The sequence below is a fragment of the Dipodomys spectabilis genome, unplaced genomic scaffold (genome assembly GCF_019054845.1).
Source record: "Dipodomys spectabilis isolate Male_0828 unplaced genomic scaffold, ASM1905484v1 ptg000054l, whole genome shotgun sequence".
NCBI classification, from domain to species: domain Eukaryota; kingdom Metazoa; phylum Chordata; class Mammalia; order Rodentia; family Heteromyidae; genus Dipodomys; species Dipodomys spectabilis.
Genome location: NW_024870731.1, coordinates 27,386,044 through 27,404,748, shown reverse-complemented (window position 1 = coordinate 27,404,748; position 18,705 = coordinate 27,386,044). Strand labels below are relative to the sequence as shown.

Below are 18,705 nucleotides of genomic sequence, written 5' to 3'. Positions count from 1 at the left end.
GTTAGAGTTATTTCCACATAGCTAAGTAACATAAAATTTTTCTGTTTATTAGAAAGCTGCATAACATTCTGTAAGGATGGACCTTAATTTACTTGGCTATTTTTCTTGGAAGAATGATTTAGTCCATTAGGGTCCTTCAGTAAATCACCTTGTATATATAAAAAATAAAAATTCACATTTAAAAAACCACACATTCCATGACACAGAAAAAGAAGCAACGCTACTGTTCAAACATACAGTCAAAGTTCAAATTCAGCCATGTCCATGCTTTAAGTTTACAAAATACTCAGGTGGTACAAAGCTTGGTGCCTCCCCAATACCGTAAATGTTCTGCCTGGCATTCACTATAAAACTAATGTGAGAGTTAACTGGAAAAATTAAATACCCTAATAATGCCTATTTTTAACAAAAGTAAATTACTAAAAATCAGTTTACACTAGAAAATTACCATAGCTATTAATACTGTAATTCTATATAATCAGCCTGAGACATGAAAATAATTTCGGAGACTAGGAAGATCTACTCAGTGGATGAACTGAAAATGTCACTGAAAGAACACAGAGAAATGCCTGCATAAGAGGACAAGGAGAAGTGAAAAGGATCATGGGGTAGAGGACACCATAATGAAACCCACCAAACAGTCTGAAAAGAAGGGGGAAAGGGCAAAGGGAGAATATGGGATTATAATAAAGGGGATGAACTTGTTCAAAGTACACTATACGGATCTATAGAACTATCACAATGAAAGCTCTTCATACTACTTATTTATGCTAACAAAAAAAATTTTTAAAGATAACCACGATAGGTACAAGGGCAGGCAAATGTAGCCTGAAGACTTGGAAAGCATGGGTGTAAGAATCACCTGAACCCAGGACTTTGAGATTCTACCCTACCCCAAAGAAGGAATAACCACTACTGTGGGATGCTTCTAGACACACACACACACACACACACACACACACACACACACACACACACACACACACACACACACACACACACACACACACACACACACACACACACACAGCACTTTTCTCAATCCTAGGAAAGGACTGAAAGTGTAGGAACCTAAAAAAAAAAAAAGCTACCTTTTTCACATTCTTCTCATTTATTTTTAAGGGTTTTTATAAAATTCAGCAAGTACATGAAATCATTTGTCTGCTTTTTCATTTTCTTAATACATGAGAAGAATAAAATCTGCTGTGAATGTCTGACAATTCTGTGAAAAAAAACTTTTTTAATCTTATTGTGCTTTTCTCTTTAATCTTAGGAGAGGGTTCAGAGAAATACTTGAGGACTGCTGCTAAGTTGTAATCAATAAGCTACTGTCTTAACCTTCTCGGCTACTTTGTAGGCATTGATTCTTTACCCCTTCTTTCATCAAAATCCTTATCTTCTGAGAGTAAAATGGCCAGATTCAATCTAGTTATCTAGTAAAACATGAATCAAAAGTTACTAATTGCTTTTGTGGATTTCAAGCTTCTATAACTAAAGTCACTTAAATTCATAAGAATAAAAGACAAGCTAGGTGGCAATGTCTCACACCTGTAATCCTAGCCAATCTGGGGGTTGTGATTTGAGGATCGGGGTTTGAAGCCAGCCTGGGTAGGAAAGGCCATGAAGCTCTTCTCTCCAATACACTGCTCAGAAAACACTTACGTGGCATTGTGGCTTCAGTGGTATAGCATTAGCCTTGAGCAAAAAGAAGCTCAGGGACAATGCCTAGGCCCTGAGTTCAAGCCCCAGGAACAGGGCACCTCCCTCCCCCCCCCCCCCAAAAAAAAGAATAGAAAACAAGATAGGCACTGGTAGCTCACGCTTATAATCCTAGCTACTTAGGAGGTTGAGATCTGAGAATCTTGGTGAAAGCCTGTTATCTCCAATTAACCACCAGCAAACTAGAAGTGGACTGTGAGAGTGCTGCTCTTGAGCAAAAAAGCTCAGGGACAGCACCCAGGCCTTGTAGTCAAGCCCCATGACCAAGAACAACAAAAGACAAGCCAGGCACTGATAGCTCACATCTGTAATCCTAACTATACTAATGAGGCTGAGATCTGAGGGTCGTGGTTGGAAGCAAGCTTGATCGGCTTCCCCACCTCCCCACCCCACCTCCCAATCTGTGAGACTCTTATTTCCAATAAACTGCCAAAAAAACCCTCAGAAGTGGAGCTGTGGCTTAAGTGGCAGAGCATCGGCCTTGAGCAAAAAAGCTGGGAAACCCTGAGTTCAAGGCCTAGTACCAACACACACACACACACACACACACACACACACACACACACACACACACACGAATTAAAGTAAAAAACATGACATCTAACCTAAAGAATAAGAATACCTATATATTTACCACACCAAATATTTAAAATTTAAACAAAATCCACAGAATGCCCCTAATTTTTTTTTTCTTTTTTGAGGTCCAGTCGTGGGGCCTGAACTCTGGGCCTGGGAACTGTCCCTCAGCTCTTCGGCTCAAGGCTAGAGCTCTACCACTTGAGTCACAGCGCCACTTCTGGGTTTTTTCTTTTTTGCTTATGTGGTGCTGAGGAATCGAACCCAGGGCCTCAGGCATGCAAGGCAAGCGCTCTATCACTGAGCCAACTTCCCAGCCAGAATGCCCCTAATTTTATATCAATATTGTCTTGACTATAACTGCACAAACATCAATTGGATTATAAGAAATTATCAAATTCTTTTGTTCTTTAGTTCCTTATGGTCATTTATCAAAAAGCCTATCGAGCAAGTGGCTAATTTCAAGATTTACACTAAAAAAATTATAAAAGTGGCAAAATCCAAAGAAAGAGAATAACCTGGATAACCATGCTACAGTAAATCAACTAAACAAGATCCCAAATTTAAACAGATAAAACATACAGCCTTCTTGACTGTCAAAAATAAGACTTCTAAACTATGAAAATGGAACAAGGAAATCTGCTGGAGACACTGTTTCTTACACAGAAGGGCACAAGGAATGTGATGCAGGGATGAAGTTGATTAGAATACATTGTTAACATGTATGGAGATCTAACAATAATATCCTAACCCCTCCTGTATTACTGATATAAGTCAATACATTTTTTTTAAAAATACATGCCCTGGGCTGGGAAGGTGGTTCAGTGGTAGAATGCTTGCCTTGCATGCCTGAGGCCCTGGGTTCGATTCCTCAGCACCACATAAGCAAAAAGAAAAAAAGCCGGAAGTGGCACTGTAGCTCAAGTGGTAGAGCGCTAGCCTTGAGCTGAAGAGCTGAGGGACAGCACCCAGGCCCAGAGTTCAGGCCCCACGACCGGACCCCCTCCCCCAAAAAAAAAAAAAAAAAAGCAAAAAAAACATGCCCTTCCCAAGAAATGTAAAAAGTGCCTTCAGGTTATAAATAGCAAGTGTTTGATTAGTGCTATGAAATTACTCAAGGAATTCAAAAAGGTCAAGACCTAGGCGGCTAAGCACAAAAACAGGAAAAAATTATCACTGCTCAAACCCAAGACAAAACTCAAACCACCTGAACAATTTAACTAAGGGAAATCACCAGCCACCAGCCTGAACATCTAACAAGAACAAGATATAACTTTGCTATAGCTTCCCAGTGGAGCCAGTCCTCCTGACATTCTGTTTCTTCCACAACCAAGAGGTCACCAGCGATTTGCACCAGCACTCCCATCGCCCTGTGATCCTTACCTCCTTCCCCAGCTTCACAGTTTCTACAGCACTGCTACCCACTCTACACTAAACACCAACTCACTAGTATAGAATGTAAATGTTACCTTGCCAGTTTCCAGGCTAACAGTCTCAAGAAAGAACAGAGCTGGGAATGTGGCTTAGTGGTAGAGAGCTTGCTTAGCATGCATGAAGCCCTAGGTTTGATTCCTCAGTACCACATAAACAGAAAAGGCTGGAAATGGGGCTGTGGCTCAAGTGGTAGAGAGCTAGCCTTGAGCAAAAGAAGCTCAGGGACAGTGCCCAGGCCTAGAGTACAAGCCCCAGGACTGGCAAAAAAAAAAGGGGGGAGGGGAGGGGGAAGGGAACCCAACAGAGCCTTCCAGGTTTCATACTTGAACTATGACCAGTTCCTTCTTGCTACCCTTTTATCTCCTATCTTCTGATTTTCCTTATTTCAGAGACCTGCTATAGATGCTCCCTATGTCTCCATTTCTGGTAATAGATTTCCTTGTTTCTAAGCCCTAGTCAAAAATTTAATATTATAGTTGAGTATCTTGACTATGTGTTCAATATCTGCCCCACTAGATTACACTAGACCTACATTTTAATTACCAATGTTCCTATCATCAGTACACAGAAGGTACTCAATGACTAAAGCAAGGGGTTACTATCTCCACTTTTAGAAAGTATTACAAATCTATCTTCTAAAATAAAAAAGTACACTGAATTGGCCAAGCCAATCCCCCAAATAAAAATAAATACATATAAGCCAGGGTCAGTAACAAAGATTTGTGGTTCCTGACAATCAGGGGAAATAGTGCTTACCTAGATAGTATAATAATCTGAATTCAAATAATAATGATAACATGGCAAAAAAGCAGAGCTAGAAGCATAGCTCAAGTGTAGGGAACCACTTAAACTTCAAACATGAAGCCTTGAGTTCAAACACTACCACCAGAAGGAAAAAAAAAAAGAGGAAAAAAGTCAGCTATCTGGACAAAAGTTACCCATGGGCTGGGGAAAACAAACCGTGCTATGCATGGCAGGAACAACTCAGCATTAACTGAAAACCTAAGGGAAATACTAACATTCAAACTGCTTTAGAACAGTTTCATCACTTGAAGTTATGTTTTATTTTTTTAAAAGAATAGCAAACCTATATGACTTGAGCTATGAAAATTTTGCACAAGCACCTGCTAAAGTGCTCAGTAAAAAACTGTTCCATCTCTATTTGCAATTATATAACTGAAGTTTTCTATTTTTCACTGCTAGAGATTGAATCTAGGACCTCAAGCAAGCTAGATAAGGCTCCACTGATGTAAACTACACCATTACACCTACTTTCTATTTAACATCTACCTTCAACTAGACCCTAAGTCCATGAAGAATGGGAGAATATCTGTGATAGACCATAAATTGATGAAGGCACAGTTTCTCTGAGGCATTCTATAGCCAGCACCAGGACAATGAAGCAAATATAACTGTCTGGGGCTGGGAAGGTGGCTCAGTGGTAAGAATGCTTGCCTTGCATGCATGAGGCACTTGGTTCGATTCCTCAGCACCACAGAAGCAGAAAAAGCCGGAAGTGGCACTGTGGCTCAAGTGGTAGAGCGCGAACCTTGAGCTGAAGAGCTCAGGGATGGCGCCCAGACCCAGAGTTCAGGCCCCACGACCGACCAAAAAAAAAAAAAAAAAAAAAATAATAATAATAATAATAATATAACTGTCTGAACAGAAGATACTCGACTTGTAAAAGTGGGATAATTGGGAGTGTAAATTTACCTTTATTTGAAATTTCACTAATGTTACTCATATTTTATCTGTGTAAAAATTGAATTGATTTAAGCAACTTTCAACATATACTACTAGGATTTGGAAGTGGGAAGTACATTAAAAAGTCATTTACCACTAAGTTACCAAATTCTAAAACATTCCAAGTATTGAAAGAGAGGAAAAAAGAGCTTGCCTAGGCAATCAGGGCAAAAGCCCTCCCCCTCGCCCCCCTCCCAGGTTCTACATCCCATAGCAAGTCCTTCAGCTGTCCCCTACATAGGCACCTATAGATCACATCACCAGGACCTTCAGCAGTAATGCTTTCCAGCCCTTGGGCAATGGTATCATGGCCCATTGTCACTGGAAGACTTGTACAGGAAGAACAGACTAAGGGGTCTAATGAACAAATATCCAGTCAGACAGGCTACACAACACATGGAGAACACGCAGCCTGTATGGAGCTTCTGATTGGGTCTGAGGACTGATTTTGCCTACGAGCTGTCCAATGATCTCGAGTCATGTGATTATCTCCTAGAGACAATCTTTCCATCCATCCATTCCCATAATACCCTGAACCTAGCTCACCTGTCATTTATTCTAGCAGTTATTTTACTACTCTGTCTCCAACATCTGATCCTTGTATTAGGTATGATGTATACCACTCTATAACACCTGCACTCACATACTTAGGTGAATAAAAGCTTTAAGGCTGCCATGTGCCACATGAGAGGCATTTTTTGAAGTACTGTGCTCATTGTAGGCCTCTGTCCAGTTCTCCACAATGAAAACATAGTCCGCCAACCTGCCTTATTGACTGCTGTACCAAGTGTCCTTGCAGATTATGCTCTAACAGAGACGCAACCTTCGCACTTGCTCACTTAACTTCGGATGTTAAAACGTGTGGCTTCCTCTTTTCCTACGGGATTAAACAAGTGAAACTCAAGAGTTCCACAGCCCGGTCGTTTGTGCTCCTCAGTATTTCCTCAAAGCCTCAGTTTTTAGCAGGAAAGGTGGACTGGCGATGCACTAAAGGAACGACTGGAAGTGTCGGCTTTCTAAAACGGAGAGAAAGATCAGCACGGCCTGGGCCGGAAGAGCTGTGAGCGACCTGGGCGAGGCTTCGCCCGTGTGCTCGCCGGGTTCCTGTATTTAATATCTCAATCAAAACGGCGGTGTTCGAGGGAGAGGAGCGTGAGGAGAGTCAGACACCCTCCTTCCCCTCGCTGACGCACGTACGGGAACCGCGCGGGAGCGGGACGGGCGCGCGGGACAGGACGCACGCGGGACCGGGACGGGACGCACGCGGGACCGGGACGGGACGCACGCGGGACCGGGACGGGCGCGGGACCGGGACGGGACGCACGCGGGACCGGGACGGGACGCACGCGGGACCGGGACGGGAGCGCCGGACCGGGACGCGCGCGCCTTCCACACTCGGCCCGGCGGCTGCCAGTGACCCCAGGAGAAGCCAACGCGCAAAACCGGAAGCCAGCTCCCCGCGGAGACGCTCCTACCGGCTGCACGCCGGACTGTGGTCATCCAAGCAACCCAACCCAGTGCCCCGCACTCACCACCAGCGAGGCAGTGAACCCCGGCCGGTCCATGGTTCCCGCAATCCCCGTCAAGACCGAAACCCGAGACCGAGCAGAAGGTGGTGGAGGACTCGTGCGCTGGGCGCCGTCATCTTGGGGGCGGGACCAAAAGTAACCACTTCCGGAGCCTAGTGACGTCAGGCCACAACAACTGCACGTGCAACCCGCAGGAAAGAAGGGGCGGGGCTTTGAGCTGAGGGAAGGGGCGGGGCCTGGGGCGGTATTCCCGAGCCAAATCTCGCGTCTCTTCGGGAGACGCCTGGGGCTGCGGCTGGAATCGGACCAGTTCTCGCGAGCACACGAGACTGGCGAGGCTCTCGGAGCAGGGGGTCGAGGGCCAGGTTGACTGAATTGTCAAGTGTGGAAGGGAGCAGTAGGCCCTGACCTGTGCACGCCTCTGGCTGCACTGGGTGCCAAAGTCGAGAGCGGTGATTTTATTATTTTTAAATTCAGAATCCACATCAGCTCTTCATCTGCTGTGTTTCTTTGGTCTTGTCTTTTACAAACGGTGTTGGGATGTCTAGTATATTAACGCATTGTCAGAAGATCAGTAAATGAAAGCGAAAAATGCTTCAGGAAAATCCTTGACCTAAAGATTGGCACCCTCCACTTCTCATTTACTTCATTATTTACAGAGGAGAGTTTCAAAAGTGGTTTCTAGATGCTAGAAAGGGGAGAAGGTGGAGGGGGTAGGGTATACAGTCAAACAAGGACTATGCGCGTCTAGCCCAGGGGTAGAGTACCGGTTTGCCTGACAGGTGTAAGGCCCTGGAAGTTCAAGGGGTCCCAAAACAAAGAAATGATAAATGCTTAAGAAGATGCAAATGTTCATTACTCTGATTTGACTGTTGCATGCATGTATGAATTATCATGCATAAATGGATACCACTGGTCATATAAATATGTGCTGTTATGTCAAAGATAAAATGGATTAATAAAAAGAACTGCTCAAATATTTATTGGTAAACTGGGCGCTAGTAGTTCATGGCTGTAATGAGTGACTCAAGAGGCTGAAGTCTGAGGGCTGTGGTTCAAAGCCCAGGCAAGAAAGATAATAAGACTCTGATCAATTAATGATGAGCACCACCAGCAGCCCCCCACCTCAAAAAAAGACAATAAACAGGAAATGGAGCTGTGTCCAGTAGAGTACCAGCCTTGAGTGATAAAGCTAAGGAACCACACCCAGGCCTTGAGTTCCAGCTGCAGGATCATCACACATACACATATTTACTAGTTCATCTTATTCAGATTTGTACCCATGTGTACACCTTGAAGTCCATGTCATTAAGTAGTTTTTGGAGTAGAACTACCTTTACATGTACAAAAAACTCTCTAACCCTCCATATATATGAAGGGTACACATCTCAGACATAGTGCCAGTTTTCCCAGTTTTCATCCCTATGAGGTGGGCACCGTTGCCATCCTTATTTTAACTTAAGTGGCCAACCCAAAGCTACATTGGAAATTCGCTTGGTGCATTCATCATCTTTCCTCAAGAGGCTCACAGTAGCCTTAGACAACTCTTTGTCAAGGCTTTTTACAATTAATCCCCCATACTGCTGTTATGCTGCTAGAATCTTTATCCTCTTCTAGATAAAAAGATCTGCAGATGAGTGGCAGAGTAATTTAGGTGTTAGATGAGTTTCACAGTCTAAGATATCATCTAAGGAATTTAGGCATAACTTCTCCAAGTTTGAGCTTTCTACTTATAGCCCAATAGATTGTGCACTTTCAGACCTCCTTGTTTTCCAATATTGTTTCCCCAGAAGACTTTTCTCCCATACTTCCTGCAGAATATAGCCTTTGGCCCCATACTAGTTCATTTCTTCAAGACCAATAGGAGAATCTCTATTGCTGTTGTCTCTTTTAAGGGCCTATACAAGGACAATTTCCCTTTTGACCAACTCAAAGTCAATTGTTTAGGAACCTAATTTACATATGCAAAATCCCATTTGCCATATCATGCAATGTAATCATGATAGCAATATCCCATCATACATCACACTCTTGCTCAGGCTCAAAGGGAACAATTATACAACATAAGAACGTAAAGAAGCAGGAATTTCAGCGCTATCTTAGAATTCTACCAAACATATTTTCCAATATGCCCTAACTGGCAACCTCTTGAAAGGCCACCATGGTACTATCAGTTTGCACTAATATTTCCCTGAGTCCTTCCACCTTTCAACTACTCTATGGTATCAAGGCACCACTACAGTTCAGGAATTTCAGCAGCACTCCATCTCCAGATATTAAAATCTGTATCACTCATCTATTTCTGCCTAACAAATTAGCAGCCTGAAACAACAATAAATATTTTATTATGCTAGACTGAGGGACTCAATTTTCATTGCCTACTGACTGACAGCCTCCCTTAGCAACCTGCTACATGAGCATCTCCACGTGGGGACTGGAAACGAGGGCCCTGACTTCCATCAGAGTAAGTGATCAAGACACCCAGGTGGAAGCCACAGTCTCAGTTTGAGGGTGTAGCTCAGTGATACATTGTGCACTTAGCATGTGCAAGGTCCTAGATTAAAACCTCCATTGTCCCCTTCCCCATTAATCTAACCTCTGAGGTAACAGTTCATTTCTGTTGCCAGCCCACAACATGAATACAAGGCAGCAGGACTCATCGGTGAGTAGTCTTGGGGGGCAATATATAATTTATAGAGGCACAGAACTAAATCAGTGAAGAATAATTACCTTGGGGTTCATTAAAAGGATGCATCTGTTTTCCGCTCACATTGCTTTGGCCATTTCTAATGAATAATGGCTACTGCTGCAACTATCATTATTATATAAGTCTTTTATTGCTGACCTGTGTCCAGCTGACAGCTACTCACTACTGCTTAATTCTTCAGCTATCTCCATGAGCAAGTTGAAATATGCCTGCCTAGGCTTCACAAAGAATGATTCCATTACCTTTCATAATTGGATTCTGTTCAATATTTGACCTAAGAAGTTCTGGTTAGGGATATATATATATATATATATATATATATATATATATATATACATACATATATGGTATATATACACACACACACATATATATACACATATATATCAGGATACAATGTACTTCAGCTAATTTTCATGCTGACAAAGATTTCTACTCTACCTATTGTAGCAATTATTCTAAAACCATGAGCTTTTGTGCAATGAGTATCCATCAGGTGCTTGTCACCCTATCCCCTGAAATATGACACAGAAGTATCCTTGCTGTAATTATTTCCTCTATTAAAATGGTAATAGATAATTTCAGACCACCCTGATGACTCTTTGCTGACACTGATTATGACAGCAAATGATGTTTCCTGGCCCTAACTATTGTTGTATTCAAGGACAAAATGCATTTTTTTCTTTGCAATAAAAGAACTAAGAAGAAAATGCAAAAGTGTGTGTGTGTGTGTGTGTGTGTAGCACTGTGGCAAAAGGATTTGAACTCCACACTTCACACTTGCTGGGCAAGCATACTAATACTTGAGCCATGCTTCTAACCTTCATTTAAACAAATTTAAAGCAAAATGTCAACCACTAACTGACCCATGGTTTCCCAGCTATGCACAAATAAGAACTTTTATCTAATAATAATGATTTTTTGGGGGTCCGGTCGTGGGGCCTGAACTCTGGGCCTGGGCACTGTCCTCAGCTCTTCAGCTCAAGGCTAGCACTCTACCACTTGAGCCACAGCGCCACTTCCAGCTTTTTTCTTTTTGCTTATGTGGTGCGGAAGAATCAAACCCAGGGCCTCATGCATACAAGGCAAGCGCTCTACCACTGAGCCACCTTCCCAGCCCCAAGAACTTTTATCAATCTTTATTATTTTTCAAAAATGCTTGCCTCAATCAATCTGTTTATAGGCATCTTTTTTTTCTTTATAAGTATGTCACTCTTCCAACTTGATTTTTCTCATGGTTCTACTATCTTTGTGTTAAAAAGCCTGCCTGTAGTCAACGTCTGATTTATTCTTTTTTTTTTCTATTTTTTTATTGTGAAAATACCGTACAGAGGGGTTACAATTACATGGGCAAGGTAGTGAGTACATTTCTTTTTTTTTTTTAATTTAATTTAATTTTATTTGTGAACATACTGTACAGAGGGGTTACAATTACATGGGCAGGATAATGCGTACATTTCTTACCAAGCATTGGTGAGTACATTTCTTATCAAGCGTTGTTGCCTCCTCCTTTGTTTCCCCTTCCCATCAACCCCTCCCCCCCCAAAGTTGTAAAGTTTGTTTTTCAACATAATGACTTGTACATCTCATTGTTGCAATGGGTCCACCTGTATCCCTACTTAAACAATTTGTTTTTTCCCTTCCCCTCCACAAATTGTACCAACATCAGATACAATGAAAGCAGAGGTTATACTGTAGGGGAGGGACATGCGAAGCAACAAAGAAATAATCTTATAAATATGTTAGAAACAATTGCAAGAAAGAAAAAAAAATTTGAATACTTGTCTTGGGGTTCACGTAACACCACCTTATCTGACCTTTTCTGCTTGACTCAGACATATACTAGTTATTGCAAATAAGGGAAACCATGGGACCTATGTTTCTTTGGGCCTGGCTTACTTCGCTTAATATAATTTTTTCCAAGTCTTTCCATTTCCTAGCAAATGGGGCAATGTCATTCTTTCTGATGGAGGCATAGAAGTCCATTGTGTATATATACCACATTTTCTTGATCTGTTCATCTACTGAGGGGCATCTGGGTTGGTTCCATATCTTACCTATACCAAGCCATCACTCAGTCCTTCAGAGACTACCCGCTTTCCTTCTCTATAAAACACCTTGGCTTAGACCTTCAAAAGTAACCTCCCCTCTTCTCTCCTTCCCTCCCTCTCTCTCCTTCCTCCTCTCTTCTCTCTCCTCCCCTTCTCTTCATTCTTCCTCCTTCCCCTCCTTCCATGGCTCAATCCCCTCCCCCCCCTCCGCTCCCTCTCTACCCATGTTGGCAGCTGCTGTTCCTAATGGGGCGGGATGTGGTGGCATTTATCTGTAATTCTATTCTTGGAGGATAATAGTTCAAGTCTGAGCCATATAGTGAGACCTTGTCTAAAAGAAAAACAAAAATTAATTTAATTAAGTAATTAACTAAAAGCTGAAGCAGTCATAAAAACCTCCCCACTCTGAATTTTCCTTCTCAGTTCACAAGGGCATTTCCACAGAAGCAAAAGAAAACATTTCATGGTAGTCCCAATGTAGAAGGCTGACTTACCAACTTGTTTACTCTGTCACTTAGTTCGAACTGTCACCCTGTGAATTAAATGTTGTAACCAAATACAATTCCTGATTTCTGCACAGAAAACAATAAATCCTAAGAGGAAGTCAGTACCTCTATGGATGACTGTTTAGAAGTTTCATACAAATCTAGAAGGTAGTCTGAACACATGATCCAGCAATTTGTTCCTTGGTTTTTACCCAATGAGCTGAAATCTTATGTCAGCACAATAGTCTTCACATGGTTATTACAGCAGCTTTTATGCTATGTTGGAAAAACTTGGAAGCAACCAAGAAGTTCTGTAGGAGGTGAATAGATCAATAAATTGTGGTAATCTAGCTAATGGAATACTGTTTAGTGCTAAAAAAAAGATATGAGCTAGCATGCTATGAAAAGGTATGGAGGAAATTCAAATGTTATTAAATAAAGGAAGCCAATCTGAGAGTATATGTACTATATGATTGCAACTATGTGACATTCTGGAAAAAATAAAACTATGGTGACAGTAAGATCAGTGAAGAGCTGAGAGTATAGCTCAGTGGTACAGTGCTAGCCTAGCATTTATGAGGCTGTGAGTTTGATTCCCAGCATTGAAAAAAAAAATCAGTCTACAGGGAAGACTGTGAGAAGAAAGAAAGATGAATAGGCAGAGGATTTTTAGGGAAATGAAAGTTATTTTGGCCAGGCGTCAGTGCCTATAACCCTAGTTATCTAGGAGGCTGAGATCTGAGGATTACAGTTCAGAGACAGCCCAGACAAGGGCTAAGTGTAGTGACATTATCTGTAATCCTAGCACCCAGGGAGGAACAAATGAGGGAGCAAAAGGACAGAAGAGAGAAAAGAAAGGACAGAGAAAGAAAAAGAAGGGCTGGGAATGTGGCTTAGTGGTAGAGTGTTTATTCGCATGCATGAAGCCCTGGGTTTGATTCCTGAGTACCACATAAACAGAAAAAGGCAGAAGTGGTGCCATGACTCAAGTGGTAGAGCTCTGGCCTTGAGCACAGACAGACTCAGGGACAAATCCCAGACTCTGAGTTCAAGCCCCAGAACTGGCTAAAAGGAAAAGAAAAAGGATGAATGAAAAAGAAAAAGGAAGAAAAAAAAGGGAAAAAAAAATGAGTGAGAAAGGGTGGGAGGAGAGAAGAAGGATTGAAAGGAAGGAGGGGGGAGGGAAGGAAAGGAGGATCATATCTCTGCTCCACATTAAACTTTCACCAACAAATGAATAAATTAAAATACACTCTCTCTCTCTCTCTCTCTCTCTCTCTCTCTCTCTCTCTCTCTCTCTCTCTCACACACACACACACACACACACACAGAGGGACATTATTCAGCTCTAAAAGGGAACAGCACTCTTGACACACTGTAACATGCGGGAGCCTTAAAGACCTCATGCTAAGTGAAATAAGCCAGTCACAAACACATACTTTCTGACTTCACTTATATGAGGTTCCTAGAGGTTTCCAGCTCATAAAGACAGGCACAGAATAAGAGAAGGGAAATGGGGTTATTGCTTAATGTCCAGAGTTTCTGTTGTGCGATTTGAAAAAAAATTCCCATGGTAGTGTTGACAACAGCACAAGAACATTAATGTAATTCATACCACTCAGCTTTCTACTTAAAATGAATGGTACGCTTCTATTTATTCGCTGTGCTGCTTGAGATTCAACCCAGGACCTCATACGTTCTAGGCAGATATTCTACCCCATGAGCTATATCTCAAGCCCCCGAAAACAGTAAGAAGACTTATTGTGGTAAAATGTGTACACAACATAAAAGATGCTTTGTACTCATAAGCTGACACGTTGAATGGTAAGTCCTTTTGTACAAGTACTTAAAGATAATCAAAATATAATTTTTAGAAAACAATGTTAAAAAAGGACACTTCACAGGAAGTAGAAATTATTTACGTTTAGTTTCAAAGATGACCTCTCTCCTCTCCTCTTTCTTCTTCCCTCTCTTCTCTCCCTCTTTCCTCTTCTCCTGGTCTCTCTCTCTCCTCTCCCCTCTCTGTACTGGAGATTGGGCTGAGGGTCACACATTTACAAGGCAGGCTCTCTACCCACTTGAGCCACACTTCCAGCTCCTTTGTAATCTTGGTTATTTTTAAGATAAGTGTCTCACCGTATGCCTGGCCAGCCTGAGATGCAAAGCCTCCGATTTTCACTTCCCTGTTTGGCTAGCCATTGAGATGGAGTCTGGTGAGCTTTTATGCCCTCAAACTAAGGATTCCCTACCACCACCATCACAATCTCCATCCTGCTAAGTGGCTGGAATTACAGGTTTGAGTCACCATGCCTAGCTATGTATTACCATCTCACAGAACATGCTGACATGCAATATTCTTGAATCAAACAATAATCAAAGTCCTCTACCCCCTTAAAAGCCAATAAACAACTTCAGAAATCCTTCAGGACAGGAAGAGAGGGAAACAAACAACTAGTAAAGTGTTCTATTAAAAACCACAGGGCCCTGGATTATTTAGTACTACAGAAAAGTTTTTTATTTTTAAAAATTAAGTACTGCTTTGAACTGCCATTCATCAGCTCCCTCGTCATTATTTGCCTCTCAGGCTCAGTTTGCCATTTTTTTTTCTACCTTGTTCATTGTGAACTCTTGGAACAGCTCTGGGGCCGTGTGGTCTTTTTTATTTATTACCTTCTGTCAAACAAACAGCAGGCCTCCACACCAAAGGGCACAACCTTCTATTCTTCTAAGGGAGCAGCATGCATCTGAAATGAACACATTAGGCTTCATGTTACAAGCCAACCGTTCATCTTCTTGGTCTCTCCGCAAGTGAGCCCCTTAGAGTTCAAAAGGTGAATGAATAATACCTGTGGTTAGTCAGCCTCAAAGCTGCTGATATTGCAAAATGGCCACCCTTTCCTCCAGATAGTTAGAAGAGAACTTGTAGCCACCTGTAGGGTAATGTGTCTGTCATTTGGGTGCAGTCTCTATTCTCCATTCATTTTCAGTCTGGTTCTTTTCACAGGTATTATTTCCCAACAGAGATCTAATATTTTTACCTTTTACCTGAGTGTTCTGGACCCGGATTATCACTTCAAATTCATGCACCACCATCTGCTCCTCTTCCTTAGGAAAGCATTAGCAGCCCTCAGCCTCTCTCCGTGATGGTCTAGTTTTGTGTGCCCATTTAACCTCTATCTCCGTATAGTATCTGCGTGAAGATTGGGATAAGGTTTATGGAATTCACCACTGTGCCAGAAACAACTGTAGAAGAGGAAGGAAACGAATGAAGAGAGCAGAGCATGGTTGCACGTTCAGCTTCATAACAAAACTGAGGCTCATTATGTGCATCCCATAAGCATCTAAGATTCCTTAAGACCTGTGTCATTGCTCCTATATTTTTTTATGGTTTTTATTATGAAAATACTGTACAGAGGGGTTACAGTTACATGAGCAAGGTAATGAGTACATTTCCTATCAAGCATTGTTACTTCCTCCTTTGTTTTTCCCCTACCATCCCTTCCCTCCCACTTCCACAACTACACTACCCCTCCACCTAAATAGTTAAGTTTGTTTTTCAACATAGTGTCTTGTGCATCTCATTGTTACAAGGTGGAAAAAAGGACATGAGTTTACAATGTGTGTTTCTCACAAGATAGCATATGCAATTAATTCATGTAGCAATATCTCTCATTTCTCCTGAACCCTAGCCTCTCCCCAAGTTCAATGTCATTTGCTTGCCATGATTTCCTTTGAAAAACTGGGTTCTCTCAGAAACTGGTTCCAAACAGGGCAATGAGAAATCAGTTCCCTTGTCGCCCAGTTGGCAAGGCATTGGCCATTTCACAAGAGCAAGAAATCATCTCTCTTTTTTAAAGTCATTATGATGATGGATGAGATGCTACGATGCTTGCAGATATAAAATGGAAAGATCAAGGAAGAACCTAGATATCTATCTTTGTAAAGTTTGAAAAAGAAGGATGAGAAGTAGAAAGTTACCAGCAGCTGGGCACGTGACTCAAAGACACAACACTTGCATAGTATACATGAGGCTCTGGGTTCCGTCCCCAACATTTCTTAATTATCTAATTAACTCTTGAAAACAAAAGTTTCCAAAAGTTGAAAATATTGTTGAATAATTCCCTGAAAGAATGTAATTTTCTACAAAGAATCAATGATAACTATAATTAATTAACTATAAAGCCTTTTTATCATGTGAGATGTGTACAAGCTACTCTCAGTAAGCACTCAGCAACTTTTTTTTTTTTGATTAGTCCTGGGGCTTGAACTCAGGGCCTGGGCACTGTCCTTGAGCTTCTTTTGCTCAAGGCTAGCACTCTACCACTTGAGCTACAGCGCCACTTCCAGCTGTTTCTGTTTATGTGGTACTGGGGAATCAAACCCAGGGCTTCATGCATGCTAGGCAAAGACTCTGCCATTAAGCCACATTCTCAGCCTGCACTCAGCAAATATTGTGCTTGTTCTAGTACTAGTACTTTATGCTATCATTGAATGTTGTTGTTTGCTTATTTGTCTGAAGCAGTGTTTTCCTATGTTGCCCAGGCAAGGAAAACTGTGTTAAGAGAAAACAGCAATAGCCAGGCACCAGAGGCTCACACCTGTAATACTAGTTACTCAGGAGACTGAGATCTGAGGACTGTGGTTAGAAGCCAGCTCCAGCGAGAAAGTTTGTGAAATTCTTATCTCCATTAAACTACAAAAAAAAAAAAAAAAAAGCCACAAGTGGATCTGTGTCTCAAGTGGTAGACAGCTAGCCTTGAGCAAAAGAAGCTTAAGGTCAGCCCTCAGGCCCTGAGTTCAAGACCTAAGACTAGCAAGGGAGGGTGGGGGAGGGGAAAGACTTCAGTTTCTTTGGGTTGAGGTGGTCCAAATATATGCCTTTTACATGAGGCAGCTATACATACCTTCTATAGATGAGAAGGGCCCCCCAAAACTAAATATTTGGGTAGCCGTTGAGCCTTCAATGAGGCACAGACGCTATGTATGTGGTCCTGTGTCCATCCAAAAAGCTAAGAGATAGGAGGTTAACTTTTAAAATCAATTCAGACATGTGAGTCTTCATTTTTCTGCTTTCTTATCTGTGCTTTCAGGATTATCTTCTCTAAGAACTACCTATACCCAAGTTGTTGTCTTGAGTTCTGTTTTAGATGAAAGGTAAATTGGGTCTTAGCCCTCATGAACAAGAAGCCTTAGCTGGGATAACTTGAGTATTGGCCCATGGCTAAATAGATGTTGATTGAATGAAGGAATCCTTCTTCCATACAGTCCAAGGAGTTACCTTCATTGATCAGGAAGGAGGGAGGCAAAACTCAAAGACTGAAATACCTCCATCCTGCATGTGACACATGACAGAGAATGCAACAGTCACATACCTATGCAATTAAGTATAATCCATTCTAAATGTGAACAAGTATATGGCCTTCACATAAGTCTTGTAATTTTGAGTGGATATAGGTATTAGATTCTTGTGTTTGTGCTGTCCAGTGTCTCCTTCTACCCCATAAATTCTTCTCAATAAATTAGGTGAGTGGGAAGTACTAGGGACCAAACCCAGGGTTTTGTGTCTGCTAGACAAATTCTCTACCACTGAGCTACATATCAAGCCTCTTTAATTTCTTAGTAAAACACACACAAGCACTTCCATGGCAATCTTAACCCAAAGCCTTGAGATATCCTAGTTTGAGAATGATAGCTAGACCTATAAACATATCTGCTACTTAACCAGAAAAAAAGGCATAAGACTCTGGGGACAGGAAATTTAACATCTACTTCTTTGTTCCTTAAAATTATGTTTTTATCTCTGAGCCTCCATAATGTTTCTTTTTCTTTCCAATTGGACAAGTAGTACAGGTTCAAGAAGTGTGAAATTAACACAGTACATGCACAATCTCAATAAATAAACATGAAAATCTTTTGTTACACATCAATGACTTCATTTAATCAGTGAAATGTTAAAACACTGCTACAGTGAACAATTGAACCTTTTAATTTCTGGGAAGCCCAAATAGGACAAACAACTAACAAGTAAGAAAGCTTAAAATCCTTTTTTCTCCTGAAGATAGTGTTCTTAATCAAACAAGAAAGCAGCAGTACCTGTTTTTCTGAGATTCATATTTCTGTCTTAGTTTTATTAGTCCATATTCAACCTTAGTCCCTGGATCCATGGTCTTCCTCTTTACAGTCAGCTAATTGTTTTAAAATGTTAGCTGACAACAGAGGCAAGAAGAATGGCTTAACACATTCATGGCAAACATATCCTAAGTATCCTATCTTTGCCTTATTGTACATATGGCAGACATTACTAATTCATTACTATTATAGCATTCTAATCCTCAACAAACAGCTACCAGCTCTCATGAGCAAGCAATCAGTTGGTAAAAGAAAGCAAAAAGTCAAAACCCATGAGCCACCTGCAGCCAGGCACTGGTGGCTCATGCCTGTAGTCCTAGCTACCTCCAAGA

The 18,705-nt window shown here is 41.6% G+C and overlaps 1 protein-coding gene across 2 annotated transcripts in view; it reads right to left on the bottom strand.

The window, feature by feature from the left end:
- Slc25a26 (solute carrier family 25 member 26) overlaps positions 1-7,130 on the bottom strand; it is an 84,261-nt gene extending 77,131 nt beyond the window's left edge. For both annotated transcript variants that reach the window (XM_042679774.1, XM_042679775.1), the window contains exon 1: positions 7,005-7,130. In XM_042679774.1, the coding sequence (XP_042535708.1) occupies positions 7,005-7,037 (33 nt within the window). In that variant the 5' untranslated portion in view covers positions 7,038-7,130. The remainder of the gene's footprint in view (positions 1-7,004) is intronic.
- Between the last annotated feature and the right edge of the window lie 11,575 nt (positions 7,131-18,705).